The sequence below is a fragment of the Cricetulus griseus genome, chromosome 2 (genome assembly GCF_003668045.3).
Source record: "Cricetulus griseus strain 17A/GY chromosome 2, alternate assembly CriGri-PICRH-1.0, whole genome shotgun sequence".
NCBI classification, from domain to species: Eukaryota; Metazoa; Chordata; class Mammalia; order Rodentia; family Cricetidae; genus Cricetulus; species Cricetulus griseus.
Genome location: NC_048595.1, coordinates 109561626 through 109579105, shown reverse-complemented (window position 1 = coordinate 109579105; position 17480 = coordinate 109561626). Strand labels below are relative to the sequence as shown.

At 42.2% G+C, this 17480-nt stretch overlaps 1 protein-coding gene across 1 annotated transcript in view; it reads left to right on the top strand.

Annotated features, from left to right (window-relative positions):
* Nucleotides 1–11271: 11271 nt before the first annotated feature.
* Bach2 (BTB domain and CNC homolog 2) overlaps nucleotides 11272–17480 on the top strand; it is an 80838-nt gene continuing 74629 nt past the window's right edge. The window contains exon 1 of the mRNA XM_035438985.1: nucleotides 11272–11520. Coding sequence (XP_035294876.1) covers nucleotides 11278–11520 — 243 coding nt within the window. The 5' untranslated portion in view covers nucleotides 11272–11277. The remainder of the gene's footprint in view (nucleotides 11521–17480) is intronic.

The following is a 17480-nucleotide window of genomic DNA, read 5'->3' as shown; positions in this document are numbered from 1 at the left end:
CTATCAGACTGCCCTGTGAGCAAGCCTATGAGGCATATTCTTGATTGATAATGGCTATGGGTGGGCCCATGCCTCAGGGGTAGACACACCCCTGTTGTGGGTAGTCCTGGATGGTATAAGAAAGCAGGCTGAGCAAGCCACCAGGAGCAAAGCAGTAAGCATCACCCCTCCATGGTCTCTGCTTTCAGTCCTCCCTCCAGGTTCCTGCCCTGGCTTCCCTCAGTGATAGATGGTGATTGGAAATACAAGTGAAATAAATCTTCTCTTCCTGGGTTTGCTTTGGTCATAGTGTTGTATCATAGCAATAGAAGCCCTAACTCACACATCAAGCATGTGGAAGGTTCTGGGTTCAATCCCCATCACCACCCCAAAACAGATGTCAGTTCATACTGTTTGATGAACAGAATTAATATTGTTTAAATGGCTTCAAAAAATTACTTGAGGATTTATCCAGAAGAGTAGATATCCATGTTAATGTGACTTTTATAACCCCCTTTGTCAACTGGGGCTCCATATGCAGCTATATCCCCTTTCTTTTCAATAGCCAACACTCTTAGCTCCCTCCTCCCTCTGAGGGAGCGCAGCCTTGCTTGTGTCCTGGAATAGAATAATCTCCCCTCTGCCTTGTTTTGTCACTATTCATGGTTTCAACTTCCTAGTTGTATGTGGTTTGTCCTCTTCAGAGTTGGGTTAGGACCCCACTCAGGCCTCTGGAACATCAGCTGAAAATCCCCAGTGGCATATTCTTTAGTTCGTGTTTGCTTGTTCAGGTGACATTCCCAGACCAGGCAAAGGATTGCAGCCACCAACACAGCATCACTTCTCTATGTTGCACCTAGGTGTCCCCTGTACTTGAGTTCCCAGTTCCTGAAAAACTTTACTTCATGAAAGTTGTTGCCTTCCCTAGGAATATCATGATGAATCCTGGCAGATCTCCCTAATCAGGGATCTGCAGAACAGGAGACAAGAACCCTGCTTTTCCCCCATATCCTTCCAGAAACCTATGCACACTGTCTACTTCATTTCCTGTAACCAGATCTTCAGAGACAAGTTTTATTCGATATAACTTCTACAATAAAATTGTATTCATAAATTGTCTTCAACAAAAGACAGTTTCTCTCACCTAAAAGGTAATAGCCTACTCTACCATCACTTAGGTCAATGGTCCTCAACATTTCCAATGCTGAGACCCTTTAATACAGTTCATCATATTGTGGTGATCCCAACCATAAAATTATTTTCATCGCTACTTCATTAATATAATTTTGCTACTGTTGTGAAGTGTAGTAAAAATATTTTTGGAAACAGGTGTTTACCAAAGGGGTCACGATCCACAGATTGAAAACCACTGACTTACGTCTGTTTCCCTCATAGCCTCCTGAACTGCCATAAGATTTTAGATCTATAAGATCACAGCTGAGCTTGTGGTCCGTGGTTTACATTTTGTAATCCTGGAATCGGGTGCACACAAAGAGAAGCAGTTTGTCCAAATCCACAGAGCAGGTCAAAGCTACGGCTGAAGCAGAGGCCACTGCTCTTTCTACTGTGCCTCAGTCATTGCTCTACATTTTCTTCCATTTCATCTTTCACCCAGCCTATGGCTTTGTGTTCTGCATAGCAAGCTTCTGTCTCAGTATAGTTACAATGATATCGATTAGCCATAAGAAAATTTTTAAAGTTAGGTACCCTTTATACATGCCCTTCCTCTGGTGAATTTAGTGTGTCAGCTATTTCCTAGAACATTAGTTGCTCAGCCATGTTTTGAGTGTTGCTTGCTACATATAACCTGTACATATAACCCTTTAACCCAATGCTTTGTGTAGACTAATAGAAAAAAACTGAATATGATAGGATACTGTGTGTAATAATTTAAGAATGGAGAAAATAAAACAGGATTGAGACTTGATATGACAGACAAAATCCTGGAAACATTCCAAGAAATGAGAGCTAATTAGAAGAGAGTAGAGGGTCTGGAGATGTGGCTTGGGGGCTAAGAGCACTGTCTGCTCTTACACAGGACCTGAGTTTGGTTCCCAGCACCCATATCAGTGGTTCATAACTGCTACTCTAGCTCCAGGAGATCCAATGCCCTCTCCTTCCCTCTGGGGTACCTGCACTTATATGCACATGGCCACATGTCTTAGTTAGGGTTTCTGTTGCTATGATGAAACACCATGGCCAAAAAGCAAGTTGGGGAGGAAAGGCTTACACTTCCACATTGTAGTCATTCATCAGAGGAGGCCAGAAGAGGAACTCAAACAGGGCAGGTACCTGGAGTCTGGCGCTGAAGCAGAGGCCATGGCAGAGTGCTATTACTGGCTTGCTCTTCCTGGTTTCTCAGCCTGCTTTCTTTCTTTCTTTTTCTTTATTTATATTAGAAACAAGCTTCTTTTACTTGTCAATCTCAGTTCTCTCTCCCTCCCCTCCTCCCCTGCTTCCCACTGATACCCTATCTCAACCCCTTTCTGCTCCCCAGAGAGGGTGAGGCCTTCCATAGGGGAATCTTCAAAGTCTGTCATGTCATTGGGAGCAGGACTTAGACCTTCCCCCATGTGTCTAGGATGAGAGAGTATCCCTCTATATGGAGAGGCTCCCAAAGTTCATTTGTGTACTAGGGGTAAATACTGATCCACTACCAGTGGCCCCATAGATTGTCCAGACCTCCAAACTGACTTCCTCCGTCAGGAGGTATGGAACACTCCTATGCTGGTTTTCCAGCTATCAGTCTGGGGTCCATGAACTCCTTCTTGTTCAAGTCAGCTGTTTCTGTGGGTTTCTCCAGCCTGGTCTTGACCCCTTTGCTCATCACTCCTCCCTCTCTGCAACTGGATTCCAAGTTCAGCTCAGTGTTTAGCTGTGGGTGTCTTCATCTGCTTCCATCAGCTACTGGATGAAGGCTCTAGGATGGCATATAAGGTAGTCATCAATCTTATTATTGGAGAAAGGCATTTAAGGTAGCCTCTCGACCATTGCCTAGATTGTCGTTTGGTTTCATCCTTGTAGATCTCTGGAAATTTCCCTAGTGCCAGATCTCTCCTTGGACCTATAATGACCCCCTCTGTTATGGTATCTCTCATCCTGCTCTCCTCTATTCTTCCCCCGATTCAACCTTCCTGCTCCTCCATTTCTTCCTCTCCCCTCCTCTTCTCCTCCTCTCATTCTGCCAGCTCCCTCTCCCTTACCCTCATGCTCCCAGTTAGCTCAGGAGATCCTGCCCCTTCCCATTCTCGAGGGTCCATGCATTTTTCTCTTAGAGTCCTTCTTATTTCCTAGTTCCTTTGGTGATGGGGATTATAGACTGGTAATCCTTTGCTCTATGTCTAAAACTCATAATGAGTGAGTAATACCATGTTTGTCTTTTTGTGACTGGGTTACCTCACTCAGGATGGTTTTTTCTAGTTCCATCCATTTGCCCTCGAATTTCAAGATTCCATTGCTTTTTTCCACCAAGTAGTACTCCATTGTGTAAATGTCACACATTTTCTCTATCCATTCTTCAGTTGAGGGGCATCTAGGTTGCTTCCAGATTCTGGATATTACAAACAATGCTGCTATGAACATGGTTGAACATATGTCCTTGTTGTATGAATGTGCATTCTTTGGATATATGTCCAAGAGAGGAATTGCTGGATCTTGAGGTAGACTGATTCCCATTTTCCTGAGCAACCGCCACACTGATTTCCGGAGTGGTCTTACAAGTTTGCACTCCCACCAGCAATGGAGGAGTGTTTCTTTTTCTCCACATCCTCTCCAGGATAGATTGTCATTGGTGTTTTTGATTTTAGCCATTCTGGCTGGTGTAAGATGGTATCTCAGAGTTGTTTTGAGTTGCATTTCTCTGATGGCTAAGGATTTTGAGCACATTCTTAAGTGTCTTTCAGCCATTTTAGATTCCTCTATTGAGAATTCTCTATTTAATTCTGCACCCCACTTTTTAATTTCATTGTTTGGTGTTTTGGTGGCCAGTTTCTTGAGTTCATTGTATATTTTGGAAATCAGCCTTCTATCAGATGTGGGGTTGGTGAAGGTCTTTTCCCATTCTGTGGGCTGTCATTTTGTCTTACTGACTGTGTCCTTTGCCTTACAGAAGCTTCTCAGTTTCAGGATGTCCCATTTATTAATTGTGGATCTCAATGTCTGTGTTACTGGTATTATGTTCAGGAAGCGTTCTCCTGTACCAACTCGTTCAAGGGTATCTACCACTTTCCATAGATATGGATCTATCTGCAATCGTCTGCATGTCTGAATCCAGTTGTGCCAGCACCATTTGTTGAAGATGCTTTCTTTTTTCCATTGTATAGATTTAACTTCTTTTCAGCTTGCTTTCTTATAGAATCCAGGACCACCAGCCCAGAGATAGCACCACATGTAAATGGAGGTTTCTCATCCTGCCCGCCAGTTCCCAAATAACCACCCTAAGGCTTAATATTATAATTATTTGGCCAGTGGCTCGGGCATATTACTGACTAGCTCTCACAATTAAATTAACCCATTTAGTTTAATTTACCATGATGCTTGTGACTTATTACCTCACATCTTGCTTCTATGGTGGCTATATGGCATCTCCCTCACTCCACCTTCTTTCTCTCGTATCTTTGTTTGGATTTCCTATCTGGCCCGATTCTGCATGGTCATTGGCCAAATCAGCTTTATTTATCAACCAATAAAAGCAGCACATATTCATAGCATACAGAAGGACATCCCACATCAGCCACCCACAATGGCCTGGGCCCTTCCCCATTGATCACCATTTTAAAAATGCATTACAGCTAGTTCTTGTGGAGGCATTTTCTCAATTGAGGTTCCCTCATTTCAGACAACTCTCCCTTCTGTCAAGGTCATATAAAACTAGTCAGGATTCCACATGCAGACATACAAATAATTAAAATAAATCTTTTTAAAAGGAAGGCAGTAGAAAACACTTGTGTTCTTTATTAGGGAGTAAAGAATGTACCAGCAATTTTCCTAGTATTAAACAGACACCAGAGACCTTGATTTTATTCCTTTACTTAGGGATTGTTTTAACCGAATTGTCAGTTATAATGTTAGTCTTCTAATTTCATTTGTAATTGATTGTAAATAATCAACTTTACTAGTACTTCATTTTTATTTAAATGCCAAAGAACTAATACGTTTTCCTCACGAAGATGTTTTGTAAACCATTTGTAGCAGAGTGTAGTTTATACTATTATTAGAAATGTGATAAAGTAGTAGAGAAACTATAACTAATAAATCCAGAGTGCTACTGAAATGGCTGGAGGGTAGGGGGTGGTAAAGGCAAGCACCAGGCTCCACCCCCGAGTCCACACAGTTCAGGGAGAGGACCTATACCTGTAAGTTGTCCTCTGGTCCCACATGTATGCTGTGGCACATGCACTCATGCACACTTGTACACACTCATGCACACATAAACACATACCATAAACACAAGTAGAACAACTTTTCAAAATAAATCCAGGATTTTTGCTTCTAGCCAAAATTGAGCAACAGCCTGAACAACTATTAAATACAAAGTACATGAAATACTGTCTTTCAGACAAACATGGTACGTACTCACTCATATATGGATTTTAGACATAGAGCAAAGGATTACCAGCCTACAATCCACACCGACAGAGAAGTGAGGAAAGAAGGAGGACCCTCAGAGAGACATACATGGTCCCTCAGAAAGGGGGAAAGGGACAAGATCTCCTGAGCAAATTGGGAGCATGGAGGGAGGGGAGAGGGAGTTAGGAGAAAGAGAAGGGGAGAAGAGGAGGAGATGGGAGGAGATGAGGGAGCAGGAAGGTTGAGTCGGGGGCAGAATAGGGAGAACAAGATAAGAGATGCCATAATAGAGGGAGCCATTATAGATCTAAAGAGAAATCTGGCGCCAGGGAAATGTCCAGAGATCTACAAGGATAACACCAACTAACAATCTAAGCAATAGTCTAGATGCTACCTTAAATGTCCTTCTCCGATAATGAGATTAATGACTACCTTATATGCCATCCTAGAGCCTTCATCCAGTAGCTGATGGAAGCAGAAGCAGACACACACAGCTAAACACTGAGCTGAACTCCAGGAATCCAGTCTCAGAGAGGGAGGAGTGATGAGAAAAGGGGTCAAGACCAGGCTGGAGAAACCCACAGAAACAGCTGACCTGAACAAGGGGGAGCTCATGGACTGATGGCTGGGAAACCAGCATAGGACTGTCCCAGACCCCCTGAATGTGGGTGTCACTTAGGAGTACTGGGAAATCTATGAGGCCTCTGGGAGCCCATTCTACATAGAGGGATACTCTCTCAGCCTAGACACACAGGGGAGAGGGCCTAGGCCCTGCTCTAAATGATATGACAGACTTTGAAGATTCCCCATGGAAGGCCTCACTCTCCCTGGGGAGCAGAAAGTATATGGGATAAAGGAGTTAATGGGGGACAGGGGAGGAGGAGAGGAAACTGGGATTGACATGTAAAACAAGTCTGTTTCTAATTTAAGTTTTAAAAAGAAAAAAAAAGAAATATTGTCTTTCAGTACACTACAGACCTAGGCAAATAGCTCAGTTGGCAGTGTTGCCATGCAGTCGATAGGACCTGAGTTTGATCCACTGAAGTGTCTTTAGATATATGAAAGCTCCACAGCCACAGACCCAAGAAACTGGAAGGAGACTACACCAGTGCTTATCACAGTCACGTTATTCCACAGGGAAATGCTTGATAAAGAGAAAATCTTAAACAGGGGAAAAAAGAACAAAACTAAAGGTGCTGGACCACTCCCTCACCTCCCTTCCCCTGCTTTCCCTCCCCTTTCTCTCCCTCCCCTTTCTTCTCCCTCTCTGCCCTCATTTCTCTCTGAAGGTTCTTGCTGTGTGGCCTAGGCTAGCCTCGAATTTGTGGTGTTGCCTCAGCCTCCCCAGGGCTGGGATTCTGAGGGCAGGTTCTTAATTGAAGCAGTGCAAGTGAAAAGATATGGAATGGAAGGAACCCTCACAGCATGAGCATCTGAGAAACACCTGTTGCTAACACCATGCATCCTAGTGAAATGACAGATGCTCCCCCCTTCACATCAGCAAGGCAAGGGTTTTGATTCTCATCACCTCTGTTCAGTGTTATGCTAGAGCCACTGGCAACATGGTCAGGAACAAAAATATGTAAAGCATCCAGATTAAAAAGGAACTAATGTTTTTATTTACAGACAACATTATCTTCACTGCAGAAATGTTACAGAAGTTTCAAGAAAGGGCTGTGAGAACTAGTAAGCAATTTAGGCAGGATTCCAGTTTAGAAAATCTTTACACAAAATTATTTCTTGGAGCTAGGGATGTAGCTTAGTGGTGGAATATTTGCCTAGAATTCTAGCAAGAGGTCCTGAGTTTGGTCTCCAGCACTGAAAAAAAAGTATTTGTATATTAGCAATGAAAATTATATTTGAATGCTTAGTTATAAATCTGTGAAAACATATTAATACTTGTACAGCACTAGAAATATATTTTAGATTTGACACCAGAAGCACAATATATTTCTTAAAAGTTACATAATTAGATTTTATCAAGTGAAAACTTTCAGAATAAATATTAAGAAAAGAAGACAAGCAGTGGCCCACTGGAGGAAAATATTAACCTGTTGCATAAAGGAGTTGAGAGCAGTAAGAACTCTCAAATGTCCTCAGTAAGAAACAGACAACCTGATTCAAAACGGAAGCATCTAGCATGGTGTCGTGTATATTCCCAGCTCTCATGAGGCAGAAGTAGAAGGATCTAGCATTGAAAGGCTAAAGCAAGACCCTGCTCAAGAATTAAAATTAAAAATTAAAACAGGCAAAGTATCTGAATAGACAGTGACAGATAAACACTTGGAAGTTCTCAGCATCTCCAGCCATTACAGGAGTCAAAACCACAGAGAGATATCACAGTGCAGCTACAAGGATACCCAGAGTTACAAAGATTGACCATGCCAAATGTTGGCAAGGATGTCAAGAACCAGTGCCCATATGCTCCTAGGGAAAGATAAGATGGTACAATCATGTGAAAACACGATGGCAGTTTCTTAAAAACTTAAACTTGTACATGCCCTCTGGTCCATCCACTCTCATGGACACTTATCCGGGAGAAACTCGGGTAACTGTCTGTATGAAATCTTAAACACTGCTGTCTTCCCAGCAGCTTTAGTTATAGTAACCCCAAACTGGGAAACAATCCAGGTAGCCATCAGTAGATGTGAATGGCTTAAAACTTATACTATGTCCATGCAGTAAATACAATAACAAATTTCTTTTTATTGATTTATAATTGGCATACAAAATAATGGATTTTGCCTATAGTATTTACTTTTTAATATTTTAATATTTGATTATTTCATACAATGTATTTTTATCATGCTCTCTCACAGTCATTTTCCTAACTCCTTCCAGATCCATTTCTACCTCCCTAGCTCCCAAACCATGTGTCCTCCCTTCTCTCTCTCTGGTCCATCAAATTCAATTTGGGATGCCCATTTCCTCATGCTATGTGGCATCTACTGGAACATCCAATGGACTTACCAGAGGCCACACATTTAAAGAAAACTGACTTTCCCTACCCAAGAAGTGATCAATGGCCCACAGCTCCTTATTTATGGATGGGGGCTTATAAACCCTTTCTTCCTCTATGTTAGAATGTTGATTGTCTTGAACTGTGTATCAGTCCTACCAAGTCCTGCCAAAACACTGTTTTCCTCCGATTCTCCCCAGCTTCTATCTCCTAGAATCTTTCTGTCCCTCTTCCACCATCATCTCTGAACTTTTCAGAGGGGGTTAATAAGGTTTTCTCATTTGTTCTGACCATGCCATGACTTTTATGCTGTGTACTTTGACCAGCTTGTAAGTTTCTGCATTTAGCCACCACTCACTGCACAAAAAAGCTGTGAGAGATAAAAATTTTGAAGGTGGTCCATTTAGGAGAATAGTAGCAGATTCACCTCTGGGGCCTAGGAGTTCTCTAACCATAGGTTCTTGACCAAATTTACAGTTCCAGGCATTTATTTCCTCCTGAACAAAAAAGCCTTAAATTCAATCACAAAGTGATTGGTTACCCCCATAATATTTGTGCCACTATTGCATCCATGGGAATTGTCTTTACATGCCAGTTATTATTGTAATTCACAGGGGTCACAGATTGTTGATGACATTTTCTCCCAGCAGCCTACATAGCACCTTCCAGTACTATGAAAACTGTCCTGCTGGGAGAAAACTTCCTGGTCAGTACCAACTTGATTTTGCCATGTCCTGTGACAAATCTATATGGTATCTTCATCAATAATTTTTACAATCAAGTTCTGATGAACAGTCAAGAACAATACTGATATCTTATATCATTTTAGGGGTGTCTGGGATACCTCTAGCCAACCTCTTGAGGGGTGGTATCTCATACCTGATTTTTATTTGACATCTTATGGCTTCTGGAAGGAGCGTAGTCTCCTACGTGGGATACCTCCAGATAAACATACCTTTATCTGTTTATATATTTAGGAAGCTTATAAAATAGTAGATTTCCCTATGACCTTTTCAGAAATCCTTAATGTTAGTTATTCCTGCCTCCTCTGCCCTACCCTCCCATCTCTCCTTGTTTAAAGCTCCATCCCTCACATGACGGTATTTTCATAGATACCGATCATGAACGTTGCTCACATTTGGTCCCACTCCCCTCTCTTGCTGGTGTGTGTGTGTGTGTGTGTGTGTAGTTCTGGGTTCTGTATATCAAAGAAAATGAGATATTTTATCTTCCCTTATTATTTCCTCTTGGTTTCTTTTAATATGGACCCCTTCTAATTTTGTATTTAAATCTAGATATTGCATATAAGAGAAAACATGCAACGTTTATCTTTCCAATTCTGGCTAATTTCACTTTCCAGTTCCACACATTTTCCTGTTAATAATATGGCATTCTTCTTTAAAGCAGAATAAAACTCTATTACATATGTGCACCACATTTTCTATATTCACTAGTCTGTATATTGGCATCTAGGCTGTTTCTTGCCATTTCCTGGCTCTTCCAGTCATGTCGCAGTAAATACAGATGTGCAAGTGTCTCTGCAGCTTGCCAACTTAAACTCCTTCAGGGGTATACCTGAGAGCTGTACATCTGTGTCATATAAGTAGTCTGCTTTTAGCTTTCTGACACACTTCCGTGCTGGTTTCCATAATGGCACACTGGTTTCCGTTCTTACCAACAAAATGTAAGGAGGAACAAACCTTTGATAACCCAACAGCATGAGTAGATGGCAAAATCATTATTCCGAGTAAGATAATCCAGACAGAATATACATGATTCCATTTAAATATAACTCTAGAAGAGAGCAGTGGTTGCATGGCTACTGAGACGTGTAAGGGCTACAGCAGACTTTGAGTGGTGATAGTATGTTCATCTTGATTGCATTGATGGCTTCCCAGTTGCATACACATGTCAAATGGTAATTGCATACTCCAAATATTGCAGCATCATATACCAAAGTGGTTTTCAAAAGCAAAAATAAAGATTGGAGAAAGGAGGGCTTGCTACTGGGGTTTATGCTGGTAATAAGCATTACTGAAAACCCAACCTTTGACATAGTTATGGACAGTGCATCTTAAAATTACTCCCAGGGTACTTTTTAAAGCAAAGGGGTCCTTGTAAATCTTACTTTGAGTGTATCTTTTTTTATGGTTCCTATTGCTATATTGTCTCCTTAAAGATGTTCATTGGGTCTTCTGAGATAATGACAGCATTATTCCATATCTGAGACAGGAGTGACTGCCATGTTGTATTGCTCTCACTCTGCCATGAAGGGTAGAGGGTGGATGGGCTAGCAGACCACAACTACATTTTAGTGCACACACAGTTTGGTGCACTTGTTGAATCATATCCCATGATTCATATTTAGTCTAAACGTCTTTACCAAATGTCAACTTGGGAACTTATGTGTACTTCATTCAAATACTTCAAAATTATTTGTTCCATTTTGACACAAATCTCAGTTAGTAATTAGACTTTTATACATACAAGTTGTATTTTAGCCTCCTAATGAAACCAAAACCACCCAGTGTTAAGGTGTTCCATTAAAAGATAAAGAGGTGCCATGAGTGGAAGGAAAGCAATAGGCCTCAGCTTTCCAGATGTTTCTGACTTTGTTATGCCAACCCGGAATGACTGTGCCACTGAGCAATCCTGTTCCCCTCTGCCAGGCTCCTGGCTTGAGGACCTAGGAGCTATGATGGTCCTCCTTACCTTCTCTGTCACTTACGGGGTACTGACCCAGCCTTTCTTTCTTCCAGGGTTTGAACGGCATGTCTGTGGATGAGAAGCCTGACTCCCCCATGTATGTGTATGAGTCCACAGTCCACTGTGCCAACATCCTCCTCGGCCTCAATGACCAACGGAAAAAGGACATTCTCTGTGATGTGACTCTGATTGTGGAGAGGAAGGAGTTCCGAGCCCACCGGGCCGTGCTGGCTGCATGCAGTGAATACTTCTGGCAGGCACTGGTTGGACAGACGAAAGATGACTTGGTGGTCAGCTTGCCCGAAGAGGTACAGTTGCTTGGTGTATTTGTGTGATTGTTACAGGGGGTTTATTGACTTATTTTTCAAAGATGGCAAAGGAAGAGGTAGAGTTACATGTGCACTGTGCCACATTGATGTCCACGTCATCCACACGTTGACTTGTAGCATATTCAGTTTCTATTTGATACACTTGAGGCCTCAGAAGCATGAATACAAAGTGAGTGTGCTTCTTTAAGAGAACTGAACGTCACATGGGGCCCAGGCCCTCGAAGTTTCTAGTTCACTTAACCTTCGGGTTTTGAGTAGTTCAGCCTCGGTCTGGTGTAGTTCTCTATGTAGGATTTGAATCAATGCTGTTTCTTCTCTCTTTCAAATGGATCTTTAGATTTCCCCTAAGAATAAAATAGCAAAAGAATTCACAGGACCTTCCTTGCTTAGGGAAAAAAAAAAGCAACCAACAGTTCTCACCATTAATGCAGTAAAATTCTAAGAAGTATAAATTTGCTTTTCTCATCAGCATTGAAAATATCCCCTATTCAGGTTTCTTATCTACCTCGGTGAAGACAGTCATTTTTGTACTTTGGGGACATGAATAGCTGGGCTTACTCTGTGTAGACAATGACAGTCGTTTGAGAGGTAGGGGACCCAGAAGATGGGCTTCACAGTGGTGAACTATTAAATTGTCCACTCTTCAAATTCTTTGATTACTCAGTCATTCTGAGTCCCCATACTTTTAGAAGACTGGGGATAATGCTAAGCACCCTCAGGCTTTGCGTGTGGAACAGTCTTCTCTGTATAGCACCAGCATGGTGTACAACTCCAGAGCCCGAGCAGCCATTTGCAAGCTCTGCACCACACAAACTGCAGAGATGCAACTCAAACTCACATCCAGGTCCTCATGCCTGAGACCCAGGAGTACCTCCTCCACTTTGTGGCTTCTTCACAGCAGTCTCATGAGACGTCAAAGACCCAAAACACAAGGAGTTAAAGATGATAACTACCCCTAGGTTCCATATTCACAATCTAGATGCCTTCAGACATACCACAAAGGTATTAATGTCTGTAATTATATGTAAAACAGTAGGGAGTGGTGGGATGAGCACCTGCACCACCAGAACTCATCCAAATCTAACATGGAAGAAACAGAAAGGATGGAGAGTTGGCTCAGTGGTGGAGCACTTACCTCGCATGTTCAGTCTGCAGCAGTTAGAAACAAGATTCGTGGGGTGGGTGGAAGGGACACCAGATTTCAGTCCCTTGCTGGACAGTGTTTGTGACTACCTGCACAGAGGAGAAGAATGGCCAGCTGGTGAAGAGCATAAGTTTGAAATATCTTCACATAGGCATCTTTTCATAGACATCATAGCTCCGTTTCCATTTCTTGTACAGTCTTGTGAGAAGGAAGAGAATAAACCATTCTAAGATGAAGTAACCAGGGTCAAGTCAGGGAGCAGACTGTTAGGTACTAGGTAACAAGAGAAGACAGAACAATGACAGCTGACATGGTCCTGAGCAGGGTCACCATTTCCCAGTTGCACTGCATGGAGGTGTAGCAGTCAGTGAGTTGCTACTAGTGTTAGCTGAGATCATAAATGTAAATGCTTTAAATCCAGACCATCCTGTAGCAGGCCAATTGTCAGACGTAAGTCTTTCTTCTCCAGATGGGAACAAGAACATCTTCCTTGCTTACTCAACTCAACAGTTCTCTGGAACTATTTACAAAACTTCCAGTAATTCAAAGTGGTCTCAGGAGGTGATGTTCAATTATTCATTTATTAGTGTTTTCTGTCTGAGAACCAGTGTGTGTGTGTGTGTGTGTGTGTGTGTGTGTGTGTGTGTGTGTGTGTGTGTGTGTGTGTTACTCTTTTCCAAAATTATATACTAAAATACATACACAAATAAAAATCTTACTTTCTGTAGTGAGGCTTTCCTCAATGACTGTGTTAGCCCCACCTCATATTTCCTAGGATATAAGCCCTTAAGCCCAGCCTGTTCCCAATTCTAACTTGAATCCTGGTCTTCTTAATCTCTCTGAGCCAGGTTCTTACTTCTAAGAACTTTTAAGAATATCTGAAGCCTTTAAATTATTTATCAAAATTTAATACCTGTTCAGTAAAATATAAAGGAAGCCAAGCTATAAACAAATGTTACAAAACCTGGAGTTTCTTCTCCAGTCAAACCCTTAATACAAATGCTTCTTTCCATGGCATTTCTCAGATCTATTCAGAGTACGAGGACACCGACTACAGCCTTGGACAGCCAATAAAAGTCTACTTAACCTTTTGAGTTGTATTAATTAAGAGGGAATTGGCTATGTTTTGGTCTTGTTGCTTCTGGCCCTATAAGGTGACTTTTGTCCATATAGTTTCTATGTCATCTGTGTGTTACTCAGCTTTTTGTCACTGGAAAAAAAATCACCGAGACAAACAACTTAAAGGCAGAAGAATTCTTTTGGTTCACTGTATCAGACCATAATCCCTTAGTACTGTAGTTTCTAGGCCAGAGGTAACACAGAGCACTATGACAGAAGAGAGTAGAGTTGGTAGCCTCATAATTACCAGGAAACAGAAAGAGCAGACAAAGAATCAGGCAATATACATCCTCCAAGAAGGCACCCCAGTGACATCCTTCTTCCAGCTAGGTACTGCCTTCTACAATTTCCATCCCCTCACAGTAGTCATTCAGGTGAGTATCCATCCACCCATGGATTAATTCATTGATGAGCTCAGAGCCCTCACCATCCTCTGAGCATTGCTGCATTGGAGACCACACTTCATTTGTGCCTTTGAGGACATCTCAGCCTTAAACTATTAAAACCTTGTCATTGTTTGTGTTGCTGGAATCTTCAGTTACAAGTAGATCAAATATTTTCCCTTAGTTAACATGGGTTTATATTAATAGTAACACAGCTCTTCATTCTAGTGTGTTTTGTCATTGTTCTGTTGCTGTGAAGAGGCACCATGACCAAGGCAGCTCTGATGAAAGAGATCATTCTTTTTTTTTTGTAGCCAATATCTGTGTGTTATTGGACAAGACTCTATTAACTGTGTTAATTTTTTCATTGTTAAAGACCCTGAATGCCCAGAACTAATGTTTTATTTTATTCTACTTTATTTTTTGCAGATTTTTTTTAATTAGAAACAAGATTGTTTTACATGACAATCCCAGTTCCGTCTCCCTCCTGTCCTCCCCTACCATCCCCCCCAACTAAAACCCTACCTATCACATATCAAAAGAGATCATTCATTTGGGGGCTTGTTTCAAGTTTCAGAAGTTTAGTCCAGTATCATCATGGCAGGGAGTGTGGCAGTGTGCAGGCAAGCCCTAGAGTAGTAGCTGAGATCTACACCATGATCCTTAGGCAGAGAGAGACTCTGGATTTGGCATGGGCTTTTGAAACCTCAAAGCCCACCCCTGGTGTTCACTTTCAACAAGGCCACACCTCCTAATCCTTCTAATCTTTTCAAATAGTGCCACTCCCTGGTGACTAAGCATTCAAATATATGAGCCTATGAAGACTATTCTCACTCAAACCACCACATAGTGGGACTTGTTAATGAGCCCCGGTGGTAGCTTCCTTTGTGGATCTGTACATGTCCCAAAGCCTGCTTTGAGCCTTTCCTTTCAGTTCAGAACACTTGTTTGTGGCACCATGCACTAAGCATTACCTTCATGTTGATTGCTGTGTACCCACTGAAGAGTCCTTGTAGGCTCACACTTAGCTCAATGGATGACATCACAGAATTTGAATGAAATGGCAAATAAGTAAAGACCACTCTAATAACCATCTGCTGGAAATTAACTGAGTTTGAGCCTTATAAGGAAAGGCATTAGATTTGCTCTCTAGATATCTTCACCTTCATATGATCCTGTCATTGAATTTGAATAAACTTCTAGCCTGCCCTCACAATTGCCACACCTCCACACACCAGATAGCCAACACTGTGTGTCTCAGACTGAGAGTTCCTCTTTGAACTAGGAAAGTTCCTAAAGCAAACTGCAACCCTGTTCCTCCCCTCCTCTATCATTTTAGGCCAAACTCAGCTCTTCTCTTCAACTACCATCCAGCCCACATAGCCCTGACAAACAATTGCCTGCAAATAAGAGCCACTTGTGGCCTCTAAATTGAACACGAACACACACACACACACACACACACACACACACACACACACACACACACACACACACACACACACGAGCATTAGTACTTTTGTTCCATAACTGAACACATCATTTAATTTATCAATGTGACTGTACTGTACTTGGTGCTGAGAGAGGAGACAGTGGCTGGTGTGCCAGGCATCTCAGGCCAGGTTGCCCGATACTCATTAGACTAAAGATAGCTCAGCAAACAGCTCCTTATCTATGGTCATGGAGAACATTTCTGGCTTGATGCTCACCATCCCAGAAGTGGCCTCACAGTCATGAAGTTCAGTCTATGGTCTGTGGAGTACAGAGGATAGAAATGGACTGTGTGTCTTTAAGAAGAGACATGCACACCACCCTTTCTCAGAAGTCTGCTGGGTCCCCTCAAGGAACACTAACAGGCTACCATCTAGTTGGTTACTCTCTTAGTTGCCACCACCTATTTTTTTAAACTGGTTCCCTGTGTCCTTCCAGCTCAAACAGAGAGAGGATGGTTGCAGGGTAGAAATGATATAGCCTTTGAAGTAGCCTTACATTTATTTTCAAAGATTTTCTTTATTTTTCTTTATGTGTATGCATGTGCATCTGCATGAGTTTATGTGCACTACATGCATGCAGGTGCTCACAGAAGCCAGAGGGTGCTGGTTCCCTGTAAATGGAGTTATAGACAGTTGTGAGCCGCCTGATGTGGGTATTGAAAACTGAACCCAGATACTTTGGGAGAGTCATTTATGCTCTTAACTGCTGCAGTCCCATAACCATGTTTTATCTGTTACAAATATTTTACACTTATGCTAATCTGCCAACTCCTATCCCTCAACAATTTGGGACAAATCTTTTTATTCTCACTATTTAAAAAAAATGGGGGGGGAGAGAATCTGGGCATGGTAGCACACACCACACTTCAATTTCAGAAGGCAGAAGCAAGCAGATCTCTGTGAGTTCAAGGCTAAGATAGGTAGGCCTAAATAGTGAGATCCTATCTTAAAAGTTTCCACTTAAAAAAGGGAGGAAAATCTGAGGACTTGGACGAAAAGAGGCCTGTTGAGTCCTGCCCCCAGGGTGTGATGAGGTTCTCCCCTGATGGTGCTACCAAGTGCAAGATCATGATGTCTTCTCTTCAGGGGGCATTTATAGAACTATAAAGGTTGTTAACGTCTCTAGGGTGGTTTGGGACCCTCAAAGAAGCAGTGAGTTATCTTTGGATGGTCTTTGCCGAATGCTATGAGAAGTACTGAATGCTGAAGCACAGGGTGCTGTCAACCTTCAGCCTGGTGAGGCTATCGAGGAAAAAGTTCTAAGGTATATGACAGGCAATCAAGGGGCAAAAAGAACACCCACCCACCCTGATCACAGAACCAACCCCTCCACCTCCCCAGGCCACCACCATTAGCCTGAAAATCCATAAAGGCAAGTTTTCCAGACTGAGGAGTCATTGAATGAAGCACCATCTGAACCTCTATGCCCTCCTGTGTGGAGGCTCAAGCAGTCGGCCTCCTTGAACCATTTCCTCATATGTTCAATGCCACATTGTCATTAAACAAACTTTGTCCAGGACCTATTGTGCACCTGGAAGGGCCGTTCTGGGTGCTTGGTGAACCTCACTTATGTTCCAAAAGGGAAAAAAATTAAATGGACATGAAATTTACTTTGTTAGATGCCATTGGGGAAAATGAGACAGAGGAGGAGGCTATGCAATGTCTTGTCACAGGTATTGAGATCTTAAACAGAAAAGTCAAGAAAGGCTTGTTTGTAAAGGTGACTTCTGAGGACAGAGAAGGAGAAGACAAAGGATCGGCCATATTGACAGCTGGAGAGTGAGTGAGTGGGTAGATGGG